This window comes from Dipodomys merriami, unplaced genomic scaffold (genome assembly GCF_024711535.1).
Source record: "Dipodomys merriami isolate MVZ:Mamm:240054 unplaced genomic scaffold, mDipMer1.0.p SCAF_14, whole genome shotgun sequence".
Lineage (NCBI taxonomy): Eukaryota > Metazoa > Chordata > Mammalia > Rodentia > Heteromyidae > Dipodomys > Dipodomys merriami.
The window spans coordinates 20,642,773-20,660,140 of NW_027202715.1; the positions used below are offsets into that span (position 1 = coordinate 20,642,773).

Consider the following 17,368-nt stretch of genomic DNA (forward strand, 5'->3'; position numbering starts at 1 on the left):
AAGTGGGGGTATTAAACTTTTTTTACAGTGTTCCTCAAGGTTTCTCTCCCCATTTTTCTTGCCTCCTCTCCTTGTTACTCAGGGCTTTTAAGATTGGTAAATGATGAAATAGACAGTTTCTGCTTTTGAGTTTTATGTCTTTTGGATCTTTGTGCATCTTAATGTTCTTGAAACTAAATTTTGGATAATTGTAGAATTTTCTAAACATCTGTTACTTTTAGTATAATGCCATTGTGGACAAAAGAACATATGAGTTAGCTAAAGACATGAAGGGAATTTTAGACACTGTTTTGGGGCTTAATCCACTTGGTTTCTTTTGGTAGTTTTCTTTTTCACTGGCCATCCTGGAGCCTCCAATCTCTTGATTTCTCCCTCTTTAGTAAGATTTCTGCTTGCTTCTTGAGCTCATTACCTCTATCCCTCATGCTGATTTGGGAGTAAAATGTATTTTCTTAAAAAAAAAGAAAGAGATGTCTTTTGCATACTTATTTGGGCTGATTTCCATAGTTGCTTTATATCTGGTCTAGAGTTTATAATTATAAAAGGCTCACTCCTGACAATGTGTTTGACCATATCTGCCATCAGAATTCCTTTAATCATGTTCTTAAGCCTTTTCCCTGACATCCCCCCAACATTTGGACATGTCCATATGTGTGTGTTTGTGTGTGTGTAGTTGTACCTTGATCAGACTCACACCTGTGTCACTCCCTTCTTCTCCCTTGCCAAACCAGTTTTAACAAGCTTTATTGTTCCATCTCACACATGTATGTCTCTCAGCCATATTCATCCTCTTTGATTCTTCTGTTTGCCTTCTTATTAGTATCCCCAATTAACCGTGATCTGTTTTGCATTCTTGTTACTCATTTTTCTTTGGTGTATGCTAATTGTTCAAAAGGTTTTTACCTTGGTGTGTCACACATGTATACACAATATTTTGACTATTGACCCCCTGTTTACTACCCCCAACATCTAGTTAATTTTTTTTTTGGTCAGTTGTGTGGCATGAATTCTGGACTTGGGCACTGTCCCTGAGCTCTGCAGCTCAAGGGTAGCTTTCTACCACTTGAGCCACAGTGCCACTTCCGGTTTTCTGGTGTTTAATTGGAGATAAGAGTCTCACAGCCTTCCTGCCCTGGCTGGCCTTGAACCACGATCCTCAGATCTCAACCTCCTGCGTAGCTAGGATTACAGGCATGAGCCACCAGTGCCTGGCCATCTAGTTAACTTTTAGTTTAGAGTATCTTTCCTGCTTTCTATCGTTATTACCTTGTCTTCTTGAAGAGTGGTGACCAAATGAGAAAATTTCCACAACCAGGGTTCCTCTGGTAGTTTCTTCATCAGGATTTTTAGTTCTTTCTCTATTCCTTATATTTCTTGCAAAATGGAAATTAAATGACAAATCTTGAGCTTTTACAAGTCATGCTGTAGGGCTGGGAAGGTGGCTCAGTGGTAGAGCACTTGCCTTGCATGCATGAGGCCCTGGGTTCGATTCCTCAGCACCACATAAGCAAAAAGAAAAAAGCCAGAAGTGGCTCTGTGGCTCAAGTGGTAGAGAGCTAGCCTTGAGCTGAAGAGCTGAGGGACAGCACCCAGGCCCAGAGTTCAGGCCCCACGACCAGACCCAAAAAAAAAAAAAAAAGTCTTGCTGTAGTATATCATGTTATAATATAATATTTTCCCAGTCAGCATTAAGAGATAGTTAGTTTGTTCATTTGGTTAAGGTGGTACTTGGTACCATAAAGATTTGTTTTTCCTATTGTAACTATAGTGTAATTTGTGGGGTCATAATCTGTACTTACTTTTATTTTCACATCCTATCCTCTATATTGAGTATTGGATACAGAATAAGATTTAATAAAGACTAGCTATTGTTATTGTTTTCCCACCAGAAGTTTGTATAATTTCTAGTTTATTCTACATATACTTTAATGGTACATATTTCATACTATGTTGTCACTATGAAGTCATTTTATGACTTTTCTACTAGATTTTGGGGTACTTAGTACAGATATTGCATGCTCGATCTCCCATAACAACTAATTCTTTGCATGTATAGGTACTCTGTAATATTTTTTATAGGAGGAGAAAAATTGAGAAATACTCCCAAATCCTTTCCTATTTAAATATTCTTGATTCTTAGTATTTCTGGTTAAATTAAACAGAATTAATTAATTTAACCAATTTAATTTTTTTAGGTAAATGAGAAATCAGGACAGATTATACAATATGATAAATTTTATATACATGAAGTACAAGAACTGATAGACATAAGGAATGATTACATCAACTGGGTCCAACAACAGGCTTATGGAATGGTATGTTTCCTGTATATTTTGTGATTTAATTCTCGTGTCATTTGTTCTAATACAAAAGAAACAAAGGGTTTTTTTTTGCAATACTGGAGTTTATTTCATAGCTTTTATTCAGTATTTTCTTTAGAATATGTAGTGTAAATATTTTTGTTTAACAGCAAGTATTCTGTTCTTCTGCAAAAGCCAAACCAAAGAGACAAAATACACTTTTTTCTTTCTTTGTTATATATGTTTAATGTATTTCAGATTGCCTATATGTGTGTGTGCATGTGTATGTACATATTATATATATGTATTTTCACATGTACATAGTTTTTTTTTTGCATGTGGACAAGTTTCTGATAACTAGACTCTCAATAATTAAATGTGGAAATAGATAAGCAGCTAGATACAAAATACTCTTAATTGCTATCTATTTTTGTGTTCAGGAGGCCAATTTTTCTATCCCTAAAGTGGGTAAATTAATTTATATCTGGTGATTATAGAAGCATGGGTAAATTATTACTTGCATGTTACCAGTTAGAAGCTCTTGTGGATAGGCATAGTTTACTCACCAACATCTGACAGTGTCTGGACTAAGTCTAGTAGTAACTAAAACCATAGTAAGGTTTTTTTGTTTGTTAACAGTGTGGTTAGTATGTGATTTTTGGTGTGTTTTTTCCTCCAGGAATCAAGTCACTCCTAAAACATTACTTCCTTCTCTCAGTACTTGCAGAGCGTCAGTGATTTTTTTTTCTGTAGAATCACTGGAAGGCTCGATCTCAAGTGACTTAAAGGCTGAATCAGTTTCATTGTCTTTGTACATATAGATATATTTATTTGCTTATTCAACAGGTACTTAGTAAAGCCTAGTATTGTGGCTCATATGTGTAGTTCTAATACTCAGAGAGACTGAGGCAGAAGGACCATGAGTTTGAGGCCAACATGGGCTATAATAGCAAGACTGTGCTTCAGAACTGTGTGTGTGTATGTGTCTGTCTGTCTGTGTCTGTGTATACATAAATGTAAATGTAGTAAATTATATTATACAAACACTTATTTGGAACTTGTTGCATAAATACTATTCCAGGTATTGGGTCTACATCCTCATTCTTCATGTATAAATATAGTGGCCACAATTGTCATTAAAATGTTCTGTGTAGAAAATTTAAATCAAGGAATGTTTTTTAGCTCAGTTAATTAGAAATACTGGACTTGCTCGGCGCTGGTGGCTCATGCCTGTAATCCCAGCTGCTCAGGAGGCTGAGATCTGAGGATCGAGGTTCAAAGACAGGCAGGAAAGGCTGTAAGACTCTTATCTCCAATAAACCACTAGAAATCTGGAAGTGGCATTGTGGCTCAAGCAGTAGAGCACTCACCTTGAGCTGAAGAGTGCAGGGACAGCGCCAAGCCCCACAACCGACCCCCGACCCCCACCCCCCAAAAAAACAAACCAATAGCAACAACGACAAAAAAAGACCATGTTGGGCACTGGTGGCTCATACCTGAATCCTAGCTACTTAGGAGGCTGAGATCTGAGGATTGCAGTTCAGGTAAGAAAGTCTGTGAGACTCTTATCTCAATCAGCCACCAAAAAACAGAAGGGGCCCTGTAGCTCAAAGTGGTAGAATGCTAGCCTTGTGCCAGAAGAGCTCAGGGATGGCATCCTGGCCCTGAGTTCAAGCCCCATAACCAGACAAAAACGAAAAAACACCTAAATCGGTGCAAAACTTGGTGAAGTCTTGGTAAACTGGGTGAAGTCTTGGTAAATGGTAATTATTACTGACAGTCTTAGCACAGAAAATGTTTTACAATAGGCAGCCTTTTTCAGATGCTTGGTAACTCTTGCTGCTTTTCTCTGTCTGGACTATAATAAAAACATCTCCTTTTTGTATGAGATATAATACTTGTCTGACTTCTACTCTTTGAATAAATTCAGTATGAAGTCATACACAATCATAGGGTTCCTGTTGAGGTGCTAGTTTGGTTTTAATGAGGCCTTGGAGTTTAATGGTAATGCAGGGATTATAAATGGATTATTTTAGTTTTAGAGGTTTTGGAAAAAAAATTATCTTTAGAAGGGATGACATTGTCTAAAAAGAAATTTACTCATCTGTCTTACCTAACTGTAACCCCTCTCTGCATCATCTTTATAATAGTAAAGATACAATTGTTTAAAAAATTAGTTGTACAAAAGGGTCTTAAATCAATGTCAGTATATTAATACAATGCTTTTTGATCAATGTCACCCTTCCATCATTCTCCACCATCTGTCCCAAGCCCATCCATTCTCTCAAATTAACTTGTGCTATTTTCACACATGTACATGGAATATTATGAGTGTATTCTAATAGTGTAACTCCATTAAACAGACTTACAGATTAACAAAATGAATACCAAAAAGCAGAAAACATGTTGGTCAAGAGTAGGGGGTACAGATGAATGGAGAGAGGATGTTGGCCTAATACAGACTATTTTGTTATCTCTGAAATGAGTACACTTAATTTAAGCCAGTTGCTGGTGGATCATGCCTGTAGTCCTAGCTACTTCAAATCCAGCTCTTAGCACTATTAAATTACCACAAAAGCTGAAGTGGAGCTATGGCTCAAGTAGCAGAGTGCTAGGCTTGAGTGAAAGAAGCACAGGGCCAGTGCCCAGGCCCTGAGTTCAAGCCCTGGCACTGGCAATAAATAAATAAATGCAAATAAAAAATCACTAAATTTTAAATTCTCCCAGATTAATTATAAATCCATAGACATATATACCTTAGGACTCTATAACCTAGTTTAAAAAACATTGTCTGTATCATCATGAAGTATACCAGTTGTCCTTTTACCTAGAGTTTTTGTCCATACGTGCTGAAGCAGGAAACTGAGTTCAAGGTCAACCTGGGCTATGTAGTAAATCCCTGTCTCAAAAAATAACAAAACAAAGAATTATAAACCAGGTCACACACCAGTTACTTATATGTAATTGTAGCTATTCAAGAGGTTGAGATCTGAAGATCTTGCTTTGAACCCAGTCTGGGCAGACAAATTCATAAGACTCACCAGCAAAATGTTAGGCTGAATATGTGGCCCAAGTGGGCCAACCAAAAGCAAAGCTAGTGGCCTTGAGTTTAAGTCCAGTCCCACCACCAAAAAAAATTTTTTTTCTATGTAACTATTTTACTGTGTGTGTCTTACATCATGTTTGTGTGTCTTAAAATGTGTCTTGATAGCTGGGCACCAGTGGCTCATGTCTATAATCCTAGCTACTCAGGAGGCTGAGGTCTGAGGATCACGGTTCAAAGCCAGCCTGGGCGGTTCAGAGCCAGCCTGGGCCGGGCGGAAAGTTCATGAGACTCTTATCTCCCATAAACCACTCAGAAAAATGCAGGTGGTGCTGTGGCTCAAGTGGTAGAGCGCTAGCCTTGAGCTGAAGAGCTGAGGGACAGTGCCCAAGCCCAGAGTTTAGGCCCCACGACCCTGCCCACCCCCCCCCCAAAAAAAAGTGCAATGTATTGTTAATTTGCTGGGCACTGTTGACTCATGCCTGTAATCCATACTATTCAGGAGACTGAGATATGAGGATCATGGTTCAAAGCCAAGCCCAGGCAGGAAGTCTGTGAGATTTTTTATCCCCGACTAACTAATAAAAAGCCAGAAGTAGCCGGGCGCTGGTGGCTCACGCCTGTAATCCTAGCTACTCAGGAGGCTGAGATCTGAGGATCTCGGTTCAAAGCCAGCCCGGGCAGGAGAGACCGTGAGACTCCTATCTCCAATAAACCACCAGAAAACCAGAAGTGGCGCTGTAGCTCAAGTGGTAGAGCGCTCACCTTGAGTTGAAGAGATGAGGGACAGCACCCAGGCCCAGAGTTCAAGCCCCACGGCCGACCAAAAAAAAAAGCCAGAAGTATTGTGACTCAAGAGTGCTAACCTTGAGCAAAAATCTTTAGGGATAGTGTTCAGGCTCTGAGTTCAAGCCTCAAGACATAGTCTTCTCCCATCCCCCCAAAAAAGTATTACTCATTTTTTGTATTTAAAAAAAAAAACTTCTTGCTAATCTCTGAAAAAAAATTACTTTGTTCTTTGACATCTGTTGAAAGAGAGGATTTTCCATTACCTTTCTTTAACAGTCAGGAAATTTATGAATCTGCCAAGTATGTGCTTCTGTGATCATTAAGACTAAATAATTAATTCTGTGAATTTCTGGCTTTATATACACAGATTGAACATCCCAAATGTTGCAGAAGCAACATGTACAAATTCCAAACTAAAAAAAAAAAAAAACCTGTAAACTCTGATTTGATTCCAGGCTTTCATAGAAGGATACTGGCCTCCTTTTCTGCTGAGATGCCTAGCTTTTTATCTTACCACCTTCCCTTCTCCTGTCCTTTTTCCTCTTTCCAGTTATAAATTTTTGTGAAGTTATTGCTTGATTCCGTGATTATATAATCCTGTTTTTTTCCCCCAAGACACTAATGGTGATGTATGAAATGTTTTCCAGTTGGATTCCTTGTTTTATCTCTTTTCTCCCTCTGCAGTTATATCTTGGCAAAATGATAGGGTGGCATGCTTTATCTTTTTCTCTTCTGCTATTTGATGCTTGTTCACTAATTTCTTGTGTATTTCCTTATTCTTTTAAACTATTTATAAGAAATACTTTAATTACTACTAAGCCCTTTGCCATTTTTCCCTTATGGTACATAAGGTATATCCATTTCTTCTGTATGTCTAGGAAAAATTGGCCAAATGAAAATAAAAGATCTATACTGGTTTTTCATGTTACAGTGAGATTCAAGTATATATATATATTTTTTTACATTTTTTTGATATTTAAAAAGTTGATGTACAGAGGAATGCAGTTACATAAGGCAGGTAAAGAGTATGTTTCTGGACAATGTCACCCTCAAGTGATTTTTTTTTTAAAGTTTTCTTTCCTTTTAAAAACTTTATCTGGGCTGGGAAGGTGGCTCAGTGTAGAGGGCTTGCCTCGCATGCATGAGGCCCGGGATTCGATTCCTCAGCACCCACATAAGCAGCAAAAAAAGCCGGAAGTGGCGCTGTGGCTTGCTAGCCTTGAGCTGAAGAGCTGAGGGACAGCGCCCAGGCCCAGAGTTCATTCCCCACGACCGACCAAAAAAAATTTTTTTTATCTATGTGGTATAATCCATAAAAATTGGTAGTAAAAGTAATATAAATTGATGAGAATTGTCATCTTTGGTACTATGTGTATTTATGCCATCAGTCTTAATTTTTCAGTATAATTGTGGTATGTTTTAACTCATCACTGTATTTGTCCTATGTAATTGAGTTCTCGTATGTTCACCTCCAAACAGCTACCAAGCTAGCAACATAACATGTTCACCATGGTTTGAGTTTTGCCTTGTTTCCAGTTAGCTATAAAGTTGCCTAAATTCTAGAGTGTCCTATCTTCTGATACCCATTTCAAGTTTGGACAAGGAGTTCTCCACATTGAACTCACAGAACTCAGAAAACACAGAGGATTAATTAGTTTGCTGTAGGGAAAGGATGTAGATTAAAATCCACTACATTAAGAAGCACTTGAGAGCCTGAGAATGGTAGGCAAATCTGTAATCCTAGCTACTCAGGAGGCTGAGATCTGAGGATCGCCATTCAAAGCCAGCCTGGGCAGGAAAGTATGTGAAACTTACCTCCAGTTAACCACCAGAAACCTGGAAGTGGCACTGTGGCTTAACTGGTAGAGTAGTTGCCTTGAGTTGAAGAGCTCAGGGACAGTGCCCAGGCCCAGAATTCAAGCCCCATGACCTACAGAAAAAACAAACAAACAAAAAAAGAAGCACATGAGGAAGAATCTAGGAGATATACCCAAAGCAGAGTACTCACTGTTCTTTTAACTCTTTTATTGTAAAGATGCTGTACAGAGGGGTTACAGTTATATGAGTATGGTAATGAGTACATTTCGTATTGAGCATTATTACCCCCTCCTTTTCTTTTAACTCTTAATTGCTTGGTATTAATGTATGGTACTACTCAGGATTGTTAATCAATGAAGCTCACACAAACCTCTCAGTGTTTATTGGGTCTCAGTCATGTGGCTGGCTTTTTCTAGAGGCAGAACTGGCAGCCCATAGCCCATATCTCCATTATAAGTCACATTATTTCATTGTCTAGTGACAAAAGGCCCCGGGAAAATAAAGATACTTTTCAGATGTGACATTTCAAAGGCCTATAGATCTTGCTAGTAGCCCAGGGCCACAACTTCTCTTTGGCTAAGATTGATTCTTCACTATACCAGGCAGCATGCATAAATTTAGTAACTTGTTTCTGAAGATGGCTGAAAGTTTTCTGCCAGAAAGTATTCCTTTTCAGTAAAGTGGTATGCTTTGTAAATTTTCTTTTTGCTACCTCTCAACTCATTTCCTGTCCTACACTTTATATTTTAAATTTGGATTTTAAAAACAATACTCATGTGGCTGGCCTTTTCTAGAGGCAGGAAGTGTTCTTCAAGAAAGTATTTATTCCTTTTCAGTAAAGTGGTAAGCTGTGTAAATTTTCTTTTTGCTACTTACCAATCCGTTTTCTGTTTTATATTTTAAATTAATTTGGTTTTAAAAAATAAGATAGCTTATGTTTTACTGATTATTTCTGCCAAAAACTAATTTGTAGCTTATTTTCCCTTGTTTTGTTTCTGTGTAGTATTGCCATATAGAAGACATTTGATTTTATTAAGTTTAACCCATTCTCAAAAGCCTGAGAAATATTTCTTCCATTTTCCTGGAAAAGAAACTAAGCCATAAAATTATTTTTTCAAGACTATGTCAACTTTAAAATTAGTGTTTTTAGTCAACCTGAATTCTGCAAATGAGATATTATGCTAACGTTTAGATAATTTTATGTTCAGAAAATATCTGAAGCAAAGGCTCACATTTATAGACCTAAACTGATACAGGAAGGATAACTTCTGTGGTAAATGCATTTTCTACCTCATTAGTTCAGGCAAAAGATACAAAATGCTTCTTTGAATAGAAGTAGTTGGTTGGACACTAACATTGCTCTTCCTCATTATTGTTGCATTCTGTATTGCTGTCTTAGGATGTCAGCCATGGATTAACTGAGGTAAGTTTGGTGTAATAAAGTCTTGTGTTCAGAGTAAGATATCCTTCTGTTCTTACTATGTGAAGAGTAAAATTTCCTCTTCTGTGTGATTTTTTTTTGGGGGGGGGGTTCTGTTTGTGGGGCCTGAACTCTGGGCCTGGGCACTGTCCCTCAGCTCTTCAGTTCAAGGCTAGTGCTCTACCACTTGAGCCACAGTGCCACTTCCGGCTTTTTTCTTTTTGCTTATGTGGTGCTGAGGAATCAAACCCAGGGCCTCATGCATACAAGGCAAGCGCTCTACCACTGAACCACCTTCCCAGCCCCTGATTTTTTTTTTTAATTGTATGTATATGTGTTATTTCAGTTTGAAATTTTGAGTTTATAGAAATTATTCTATATTGCATTTCAGAAGAATTCTCTGAATAAAATTAAACCCTGTTATCATTCTACCTGATATTCTCAGTAAGATTTGTTTTACAGTAGTTCCTGCTCTCCCAATATTCCCATATAAAATGTAAATGTCCTTAATATTAAGAAACAGATTTTCATTTGAAAATTTGACAGATTCCACTCTAGTAAAGCTAAATTGGGAGACCCTATCAGAAGAAAATAAAAGCAAAAGCATGAGGGGGAGGTGTGGCTCCCCAGTACCACAAGAAAGCAAGGGAGAGAGGTAGAAAGGGAGGAAGGGAAATAACAAAGGAAGAAAGAAGGAAGGAAAAGAAAAAAAGAGCTTAGTAACAAATATAAAGATGTTGGAAGTAAACATTGACACATGAAATAAATTGAGGAGTGGTAAGGTTTTATAAAGCACATTCATAATTCAGTATATTTTCTTAATATATTGAGAACTAAGTTGGCAGAGCTGAGCAATGTTAGATCAGTTTGGTTTTACTAGCCCAAATTAAGAGAGTCAAGTTGAAAATAAGGTAGTTAAAATGGAAAAGAGATAAGATATGTTTGTAAGGGCAAAACAAGACTAAGTAATCCTTAGTGAGTATAAGAATGCAGATTTAGCCAGGTGCTGGTGGCTCATGTCTATAATCCTAGCTACTCAAGAGGCTGAGATCTAAGGATCACAGTTCAAAGCCAGCCTGGGCAGGAAAGTCTGTGAGACTCTTATCTCCGGTAAATCACCAGAGAAACCGGAAGTGGCAAGTGGTAGAGCACTAGCCTTGAGCTGAAGAGGTGAGGGACAGTGCCCAGGCCCAGAGTTCAAAAAAAAAAGCAGGAGCTGGGAAGGTGGCTCTGTGGTAGAGTGCTTGCCATGCATGCATGAGTTCCTGGGTTCGATTCCTCAGCAGCACATATGCAGAAAAAGCCAGAAGTGGCGCCGTGGCTCAAGTGGTAGAGCACTAGCCTTGAGCTGAAGAGCTGAGAGACAGTGTTCAGGCCCAGAGTTCAGGCCCCACAACTGATGCAAAATAATAATAATAATAAATAAATAAATAAATAAATAATGCAGATTTATCAGGCTGGGAGTATGGCTCAGTGGTAGAGTGCTTGCCTAGCATGCATGAGGCCCTGGATTCAATTCCTCAGTACCAAATAAACAACAACAACAAAATGATAAAAAAAAAAATTTAAAGAATGCAAATTCAAAGTTAGCACAATTGTAAGAATGTTAAATGACAGTTTATAATTCTTTTTATTTTGTAAATAGCAATCACTATTTGAGATAGTTTCATTAAGGTGACTATTGTTTAAAAATGATAATGTTGGATCATTCACCTAATCTTTTTAATTGCTAACAATATAATTTTGGCACCGTCATGTCACTCAATAAGTAACTGTTAAATGAAGAATATAGGCAATGATCTCAGGACCTGTAATCTGTAAGAACTGTGTATTTTACTTACAGGAATGCTAAATTGTAAGGTAAATTTAGTGCACTGAAACTCAAGTTGTTATAAGCTAAGCAAAATATATTTGTGCTGGATGATGTAATTCCAGCATTCAGGAGCCAAAGGCAGAAGGATGATGAGTTTGAGACAAGCCAGTGCTAGATAATGAAATCTTGTCTCAAGAAACCATGGGCTGAAGATGCAGCCAAGTAATAGCGTGCTTGCCTAGCAAGCGAGTATAATACTCTCAGTTTAATTCCCAGGACTGCCTATCAGAGAAAAAAACATTAAGGCGAGGAGGAAGAGATAAAGGAGAGAGAGATACTTTATTTTATAACTTTAGGATTCTATAAAGTATACATTTCTCTCCTTAAATGGGCAATTGGGTTTATTCTGATGCCTCATTTAATCTGCAAAATAATTCTGCATTGAGAAATAAGCTACATGTTTTATTTATAGTTCTTGAACTACAGATATGTGGCTAAATCAAGAATGTGATCACCTTAACAAAAAAATAACAATACTTGGAATAATACACAACAAATCATTTTGTACTAATAAATTAACTTTTTACTTTCAGTTGGCAGATATCCCTGTTACAATCTGTACGTATCCATTTGTATTTGATGCCCAAGCAAAAACTACTCTGCTACAAACAGATGCAGTCTTACAGATGCAGGTAAAATAGTGTATGAGACTAATTTGACTTGCTTCTCTAATGTTTTGTACAACAGAAATATTTGAAACTTGCCTATAATTGGTTTTCTTTGGGTACAGTATTATGCGCTTGTCATTTGCAGAAGTAACTTAAGTAGCTACAAAGAAAACTGCTTATGTGACATGCATATACTTCTGGGAGAGGTTTATAAAAAATGCTTCAATTAAACCAATGTTTTTCCTTTATCTTTTTTTTTTTTTTTTGTCAGTTGTGAAACTTGAACTCTGGGCCTAGGCACTGTCCCTGAGCTCTGCAGCTCAAAGTGAGTTCTCTACTACTTGAATCAGAGCACCACTTCTGATTTTCTGGTGGTTAATTGGAGATAAGAATCTCATGGACTTTCCTGCCTGGGCTGCTCTTGGACCATGATCCTCAGATCTCAGCCTTCTGAGTAGCTAGTGTTACAGGAGTGAGCCACTGGCACCCAGCTTTCTTTATATATCTTTAAAATAATATAAGCTTTTTTCATTATATAAATGTGCAGTCTTTAAAAAAGTTTTTACTAGTTTACATGAAAATGTGTAGGTTATACGTCTATTGTTTATTTACTTGGTAAAAGATGGAGTGACTAGAGGTGAAGTATATAGTAGGAAGCATTCCGTTACTTAGAAGTTCCTTGAAGAAAATTCTAGAATCTTGAGATTGGTCATCATCTTTCATTCTTCTGCTTTTACCAACTACTCTCTTGTTTTCAGCATTTACGCATTCATAATGAAGACTTTTTAAAACTAGTTAATACCATGACCTTAAAGAATTACTGTAAGTTTACTTTATCAATTTGAAGCTGTAATCCAACTACTCAGGAGGCTGAGTATTGCAACCTCCTTTTGTTCAAAATAAAGCCAGCCAAGGCAGAAGGGTCGGTAAGATTCCATCTCCAATTGTCCAGCAAAAAGCAGGTCTGGAAGTATAGTAGAGTGCCAGTCCTGAGCATGTAAGCTGACCAAATGTAAGGCCCTGAGTTCAAATCCAAGTACCCAGAAAAAACATTTATCTTCCTCAGATACAGAATATCTGACTGATTTCAAGACCAAGGTAATGATGAAATGCGACATTGACTATTAATATTCTAAAAATACTTTTAAAAACAGACGTTGATAACTTCATTCTGTCAGTTTGTTAATTGAAACAATTCTAAACATTTAAAAAATAAGTACTAGGGCTGGAGGATCCCAGTGGCTTATGCCTATAATCCTAACTACTCATGAGGCCAAGATCAAAGGATTGTGGTTCCAAGCCATCCCAGGCAGGAAAGTCTATGAGCTCTTCTCTCCCAATTATGTACCAGAAAGCTAGAAGTGGAGCTGTGGCTCAAGTGGTAGAGTGCTTGCCTGAGCAAAATAGCATGGACAGTGCCTAGGCCCTGAGTGCAAGCCCTAGGATCAGCACACATTACATGTGCATGTGCATTCACACATTTATATACACACTACTAATCACAATAAATAAGGGGAAAATTTTTAGAGATAATGCTTATTTCTACTTTAATTACAAGAAGAAAATTAGTTTTGTAAGTCTAATAAAACTAATCATTTTAAGTAATTATACAAAGGAGTTGCCATTCATCAAAGCAGTTTATGAATACAATGCATCGCGATCAGTGTCATCCCTTTCAGCGTTCTCACTCGTCCCTCCCAACTCACAACTTCCCTCATTCTTCTTTTTTTAGGATATACATTGAGTTCTTGTCTACCCTGATTTGTACTTTTAATATTATATATTCTGTTTTAGAGCAAGAACACAGAAAAACAACAAAGGCTTTAAATGGTAAAAGCCAAATGTTTGGTTTGAGAGTACATTTGGTGATCACTCTATGTCTGATAAATTCCTGTAATACACTAGATAATAGCTAGATTATTCTTTTTTCTCTTTAAACATTTTCTTTTCTATCTTTTTTTTTTTTTTTGGGTCCGGTCATGGGGCCTGAACTCTGGGTCTGGGCGCTGTCCCTCAGCTCTTTAGCTCAAGGCTAGCGCTCTACCACTTGAGCCACAGCGCCACTTCTGGCTTTTTTCTTTTTGCTTATGTGGTGCTGAGGAATCGAATTCAGGGCCTCAGGCATGCAAGGCAAGTGCTCTACCACTGAGCCACCTTCCCAGTTCCTTTTTAAACATTTTCTTATTATCCTTACTCCCCATCCCTACCCTCCAATCCCCCCACAGTGGCTAAAAATGAACAGATTTATATTAAATAATTAGACATCAGTTCCTAACTTGACTTGCTCAGATGATATAGTTCTTCATAAAGTTATGAGTTATAACTCATAATTAATATGCAAATTCAAAAGTATTCCATGTTCAGTTTACCAGATTCTTACGCTATACTATATGTTGCATTAAATGCTGTGTGAATGCAGAAATATCAGGACTCAATAGTATATCTCTAGCTGTAGGTAGATGTTGGCTTATCTAGTCAATAGCTGCTTTGCACCACTGCTTCTACAATTTTAAACTTTTGTTTTCTAGATGGCAATTGACCAGGCCCACAGACAGAACGTCTCCTCTCTTTTTCTCCCAGTGATTGAATCTGTGAATCCCTGCCTAATTCTAGTAGTTCGTAGAGAAAATATTGTGGGAGATGCAATGGAAGTTCTTAGGAAAACAAAGAATATAGATTACAAGAAGCCACTCAAGGTAATTTTTCTTTTTCTTTTTTTCTTTTTTTCTTTTTTTTTGTTTGTTTGGTTGTGGGCCTTGAACTCAGGGCCTGGATGCTGTCCCTAAGCTTTTGTTCAAGGCTCATGTTCTATCATGTTGTGCCACAGCATCGGTTTTCTGGAAATAAGAGTCTCATTAACTTTCCTGCCAGCGCTAGATTACAGTTGTGAGCCACTGATAACTGACCAACACTTCTTTTTATGTAATTGGGATTTTTACATAAGTTGTTTAAAGTTCAGTGTTTTGGTGAGTTTTTTTTTGTATCTTGAGAATTTAAAAAACAAAACTGTTTATTTCTTTTTTTAAAGAATTAAGTGGCATAGTATGAGGACACCAAAATGTTCTTTTACTTCTTTGTAGTATTTGCATTATATTGTTTCAGGTTATATTTGTTGGAGAAGATGCTGTTGATGCAGGAGGGGTACGCAAAGAATTTTTCTTGCTCATCATGAGGGAATTATTGGATCCTAAATATGGCATGTTTAGATATTATGAAGATTCCAGGCTCATTTGGTTTTCAGATAAGGTAAATATCCATCCAATTTGCTTCTTTTGTACATACCTATGTATTTATACATACCTATGTACTTACTGTATATGTATATATCAAATTAACTCAGTAAATCATTCTAGCATATTTAGTTCAGTAACCTGTTCAGTTTATTATTAGAAATATTGTAAACTTTTGCACTTAGAATTATTCAAACCAATGCTTTCTACAAAAGTCAAATAAGCAGCTCGGGACCTCACACTTGCTACACGGACACTGTACCTCTTGAACTACTCCCCCAGCCGAACAAAAATTTTTGAAAGATGATCAGCTTGAAAATAATACTGACTTTTTCCTCTGCTTATCTCATTTTGAAAATTGAATAATAATTACTAGATTGAGTTTTTTCTTGGGAAGGATTAATTTAGTATTAGAGATCATTTAGACAAAGGATAAGAAAACTATCAGCCAAATTCTTTCCACCACATACTTTTGTATAGAGTCACATTCTGGCTATAGCTACTTTTGAGCCTACTGCATCAGAGGTACAATTGAGTAATTACAATAGAGACCTATTCCTACAAAGTCTAAAATATTTACCACCTACTCTTTATACAGAAAAAGGTTGCTGAGTTCTGATTTAATAAACGTGATGGTTCTATGGGCTGGGAAGGTGGCTCAGTGGTAGAGCGCTTGCCTTGCATGCCTGAGGCCCTGGATTTGATTCCTCAGCACCACATAAGCAAAAAGAAAAAAGCCAGAAGTGGCGCTGTGGCTCAAGTGGTAGAACGCTAGCCTTGAGCTAAAGAGCTGAGAGACAGCGCCCAGGCCCAGAGTTCAGGCCCCACGACCGGACCCAAAAAAACAAAAACAAATAAACTTAATGGTTTTACTGATTAGTAATCTGATTTGAAGGAAATTTTTATGAATGAGCTACATTGTTTGTAAACTTTGCATGTATTAGTCTTTCTTCCAGGAAGCTGTCTTATATAATGGTAGGAGATTCTGATTTCTGTGAAATACCACTTGGGAAGGGTGTGTTGGTTATGATTTCACCTAGATAGTAAGTTTTTAGGTCTTAGAAAATTGAATGGGAATAAAAAGTGCTAATGATGTTGTTATACTAGGGAGGTAGTAATGAGGATGAATTTTTCTATATCTTTAAACTTTTCTGAGGGTGACTTTTTGTAATAAAATCAATATTTTAACTTAGATCAATCTTAAAACTTTATTTTCAGACATTTGAAGATAGCGATTTGTTCCATCTGATTGGTGTTATCTGTGGGTTAGCAATTTATAATTTTACTATTGTGGACCTTCACTTTCCTTTGGCTTTATATAAGAAACTCCTGAAAAAGAAGCCATCCCTGGATGATTTGAAAGAACTAATGCCTGATGTTGGGAGGTTAGTTTTAAAAAGTGTCAAGGGTAAGATTTGGGAAGAAATGGGAACTGTGCAGAAAAAGGTCTATATTATTGATTTCTAGGAATAATTGTTTCTGTTCCATTTCTGAAGTTAATAAATGGGAGGGTCCCTCCTCTCCATTTTTTTTGTGCCCATCCTGTGGCTTGAACGCAAAGCCCTGTGCCATAGATGGTTTCCCTGAACTCACAGCTCCATTTCTGATTTTTTGGTGGTTAATTGGACATGAGTCTCACAGACAAAGGAGGAGGTAACAATGTTTGATAGGAAATGTACTTATTACTTTAATCATGTAACTGTAACTCCTCTGTACAGTATTTTTACAATAAAAATATATACAGAAGAAAAAAAAGTCTCATGGAAAAAGCAAAAAAGAGTCTCATGGACTTTTCTGCCTGAGCTAGCGTTGAACTACACTGTGATCTTGTGATGTCAGCCTCCTGAGTAGCTAAAATTAATGTGAGACACTGGTGCCCTGCTGGAAACCCTTTTAATGATGGAAAATCTAATGGTTAGAGGCATGGCATAAATGGTAGAGAGCCTGTCAAAGCAAGCATGAAGCTTTTGAGTTCAAACTCTAATACCACTAGTCAGTTGTCAACCTATGAAAATTCATTATGTTACTGAGATAAAAATGTTCATTAAAAAAGACTAAATGTTTTGTTTCTAAAGTTCATCTTTTAGTGGTTAATCAGTATTTCATAGATACTGGATAATAAATTTAGGAAAGTAGTATTTTCTGAACATGATGAAATGATTTAATTGGACTTTCACTTTTGAGTGCCTTCATTTATACTTTTTTTGAATATGTAAGTAATATCTACTAATATAAAATAGAATAAGATTACACAAAAATAAAAACAAATGAGAGAAATACATGATTT

At 37.0% G+C, this 17,368-nt stretch overlaps 1 protein-coding gene across 9 annotated transcripts in view; it reads left to right on the forward strand.

The window, feature by feature from the left end:
- The window catches only part of Herc4 (HECT and RLD domain containing E3 ubiquitin protein ligase 4), a 109,059-nt gene that overhangs the window by 79,628 nt on the left and 12,063 nt on the right, over positions 1–17,368 (forward strand). For 6 of the 9 annotated variants that reach the window (XM_070020994.1, XM_070020993.1, XM_070020992.1 and 3 more), the window contains 6 exons: positions 2,196–2,315; positions 9,350–9,373; positions 11,777–11,875; positions 14,380–14,547; positions 14,954–15,097; positions 16,300–16,466. In XM_070020994.1, coding sequence (XP_069877095.1) covers positions 2,196–2,315; positions 9,350–9,373; positions 11,777–11,875; positions 14,380–14,547; positions 14,954–15,097; positions 16,300–16,466 — 722 coding nt within the window. The remainder of the gene's footprint in view (positions 1–2,195; positions 2,316–9,349; positions 9,374–11,776; positions 11,876–14,379; positions 14,548–14,953; positions 15,098–16,299; positions 16,467–17,368) is intronic. The other 3 variants (XR_011371552.1, XM_070020996.1, XM_070020998.1) reach the window with 1 other exon arrangement.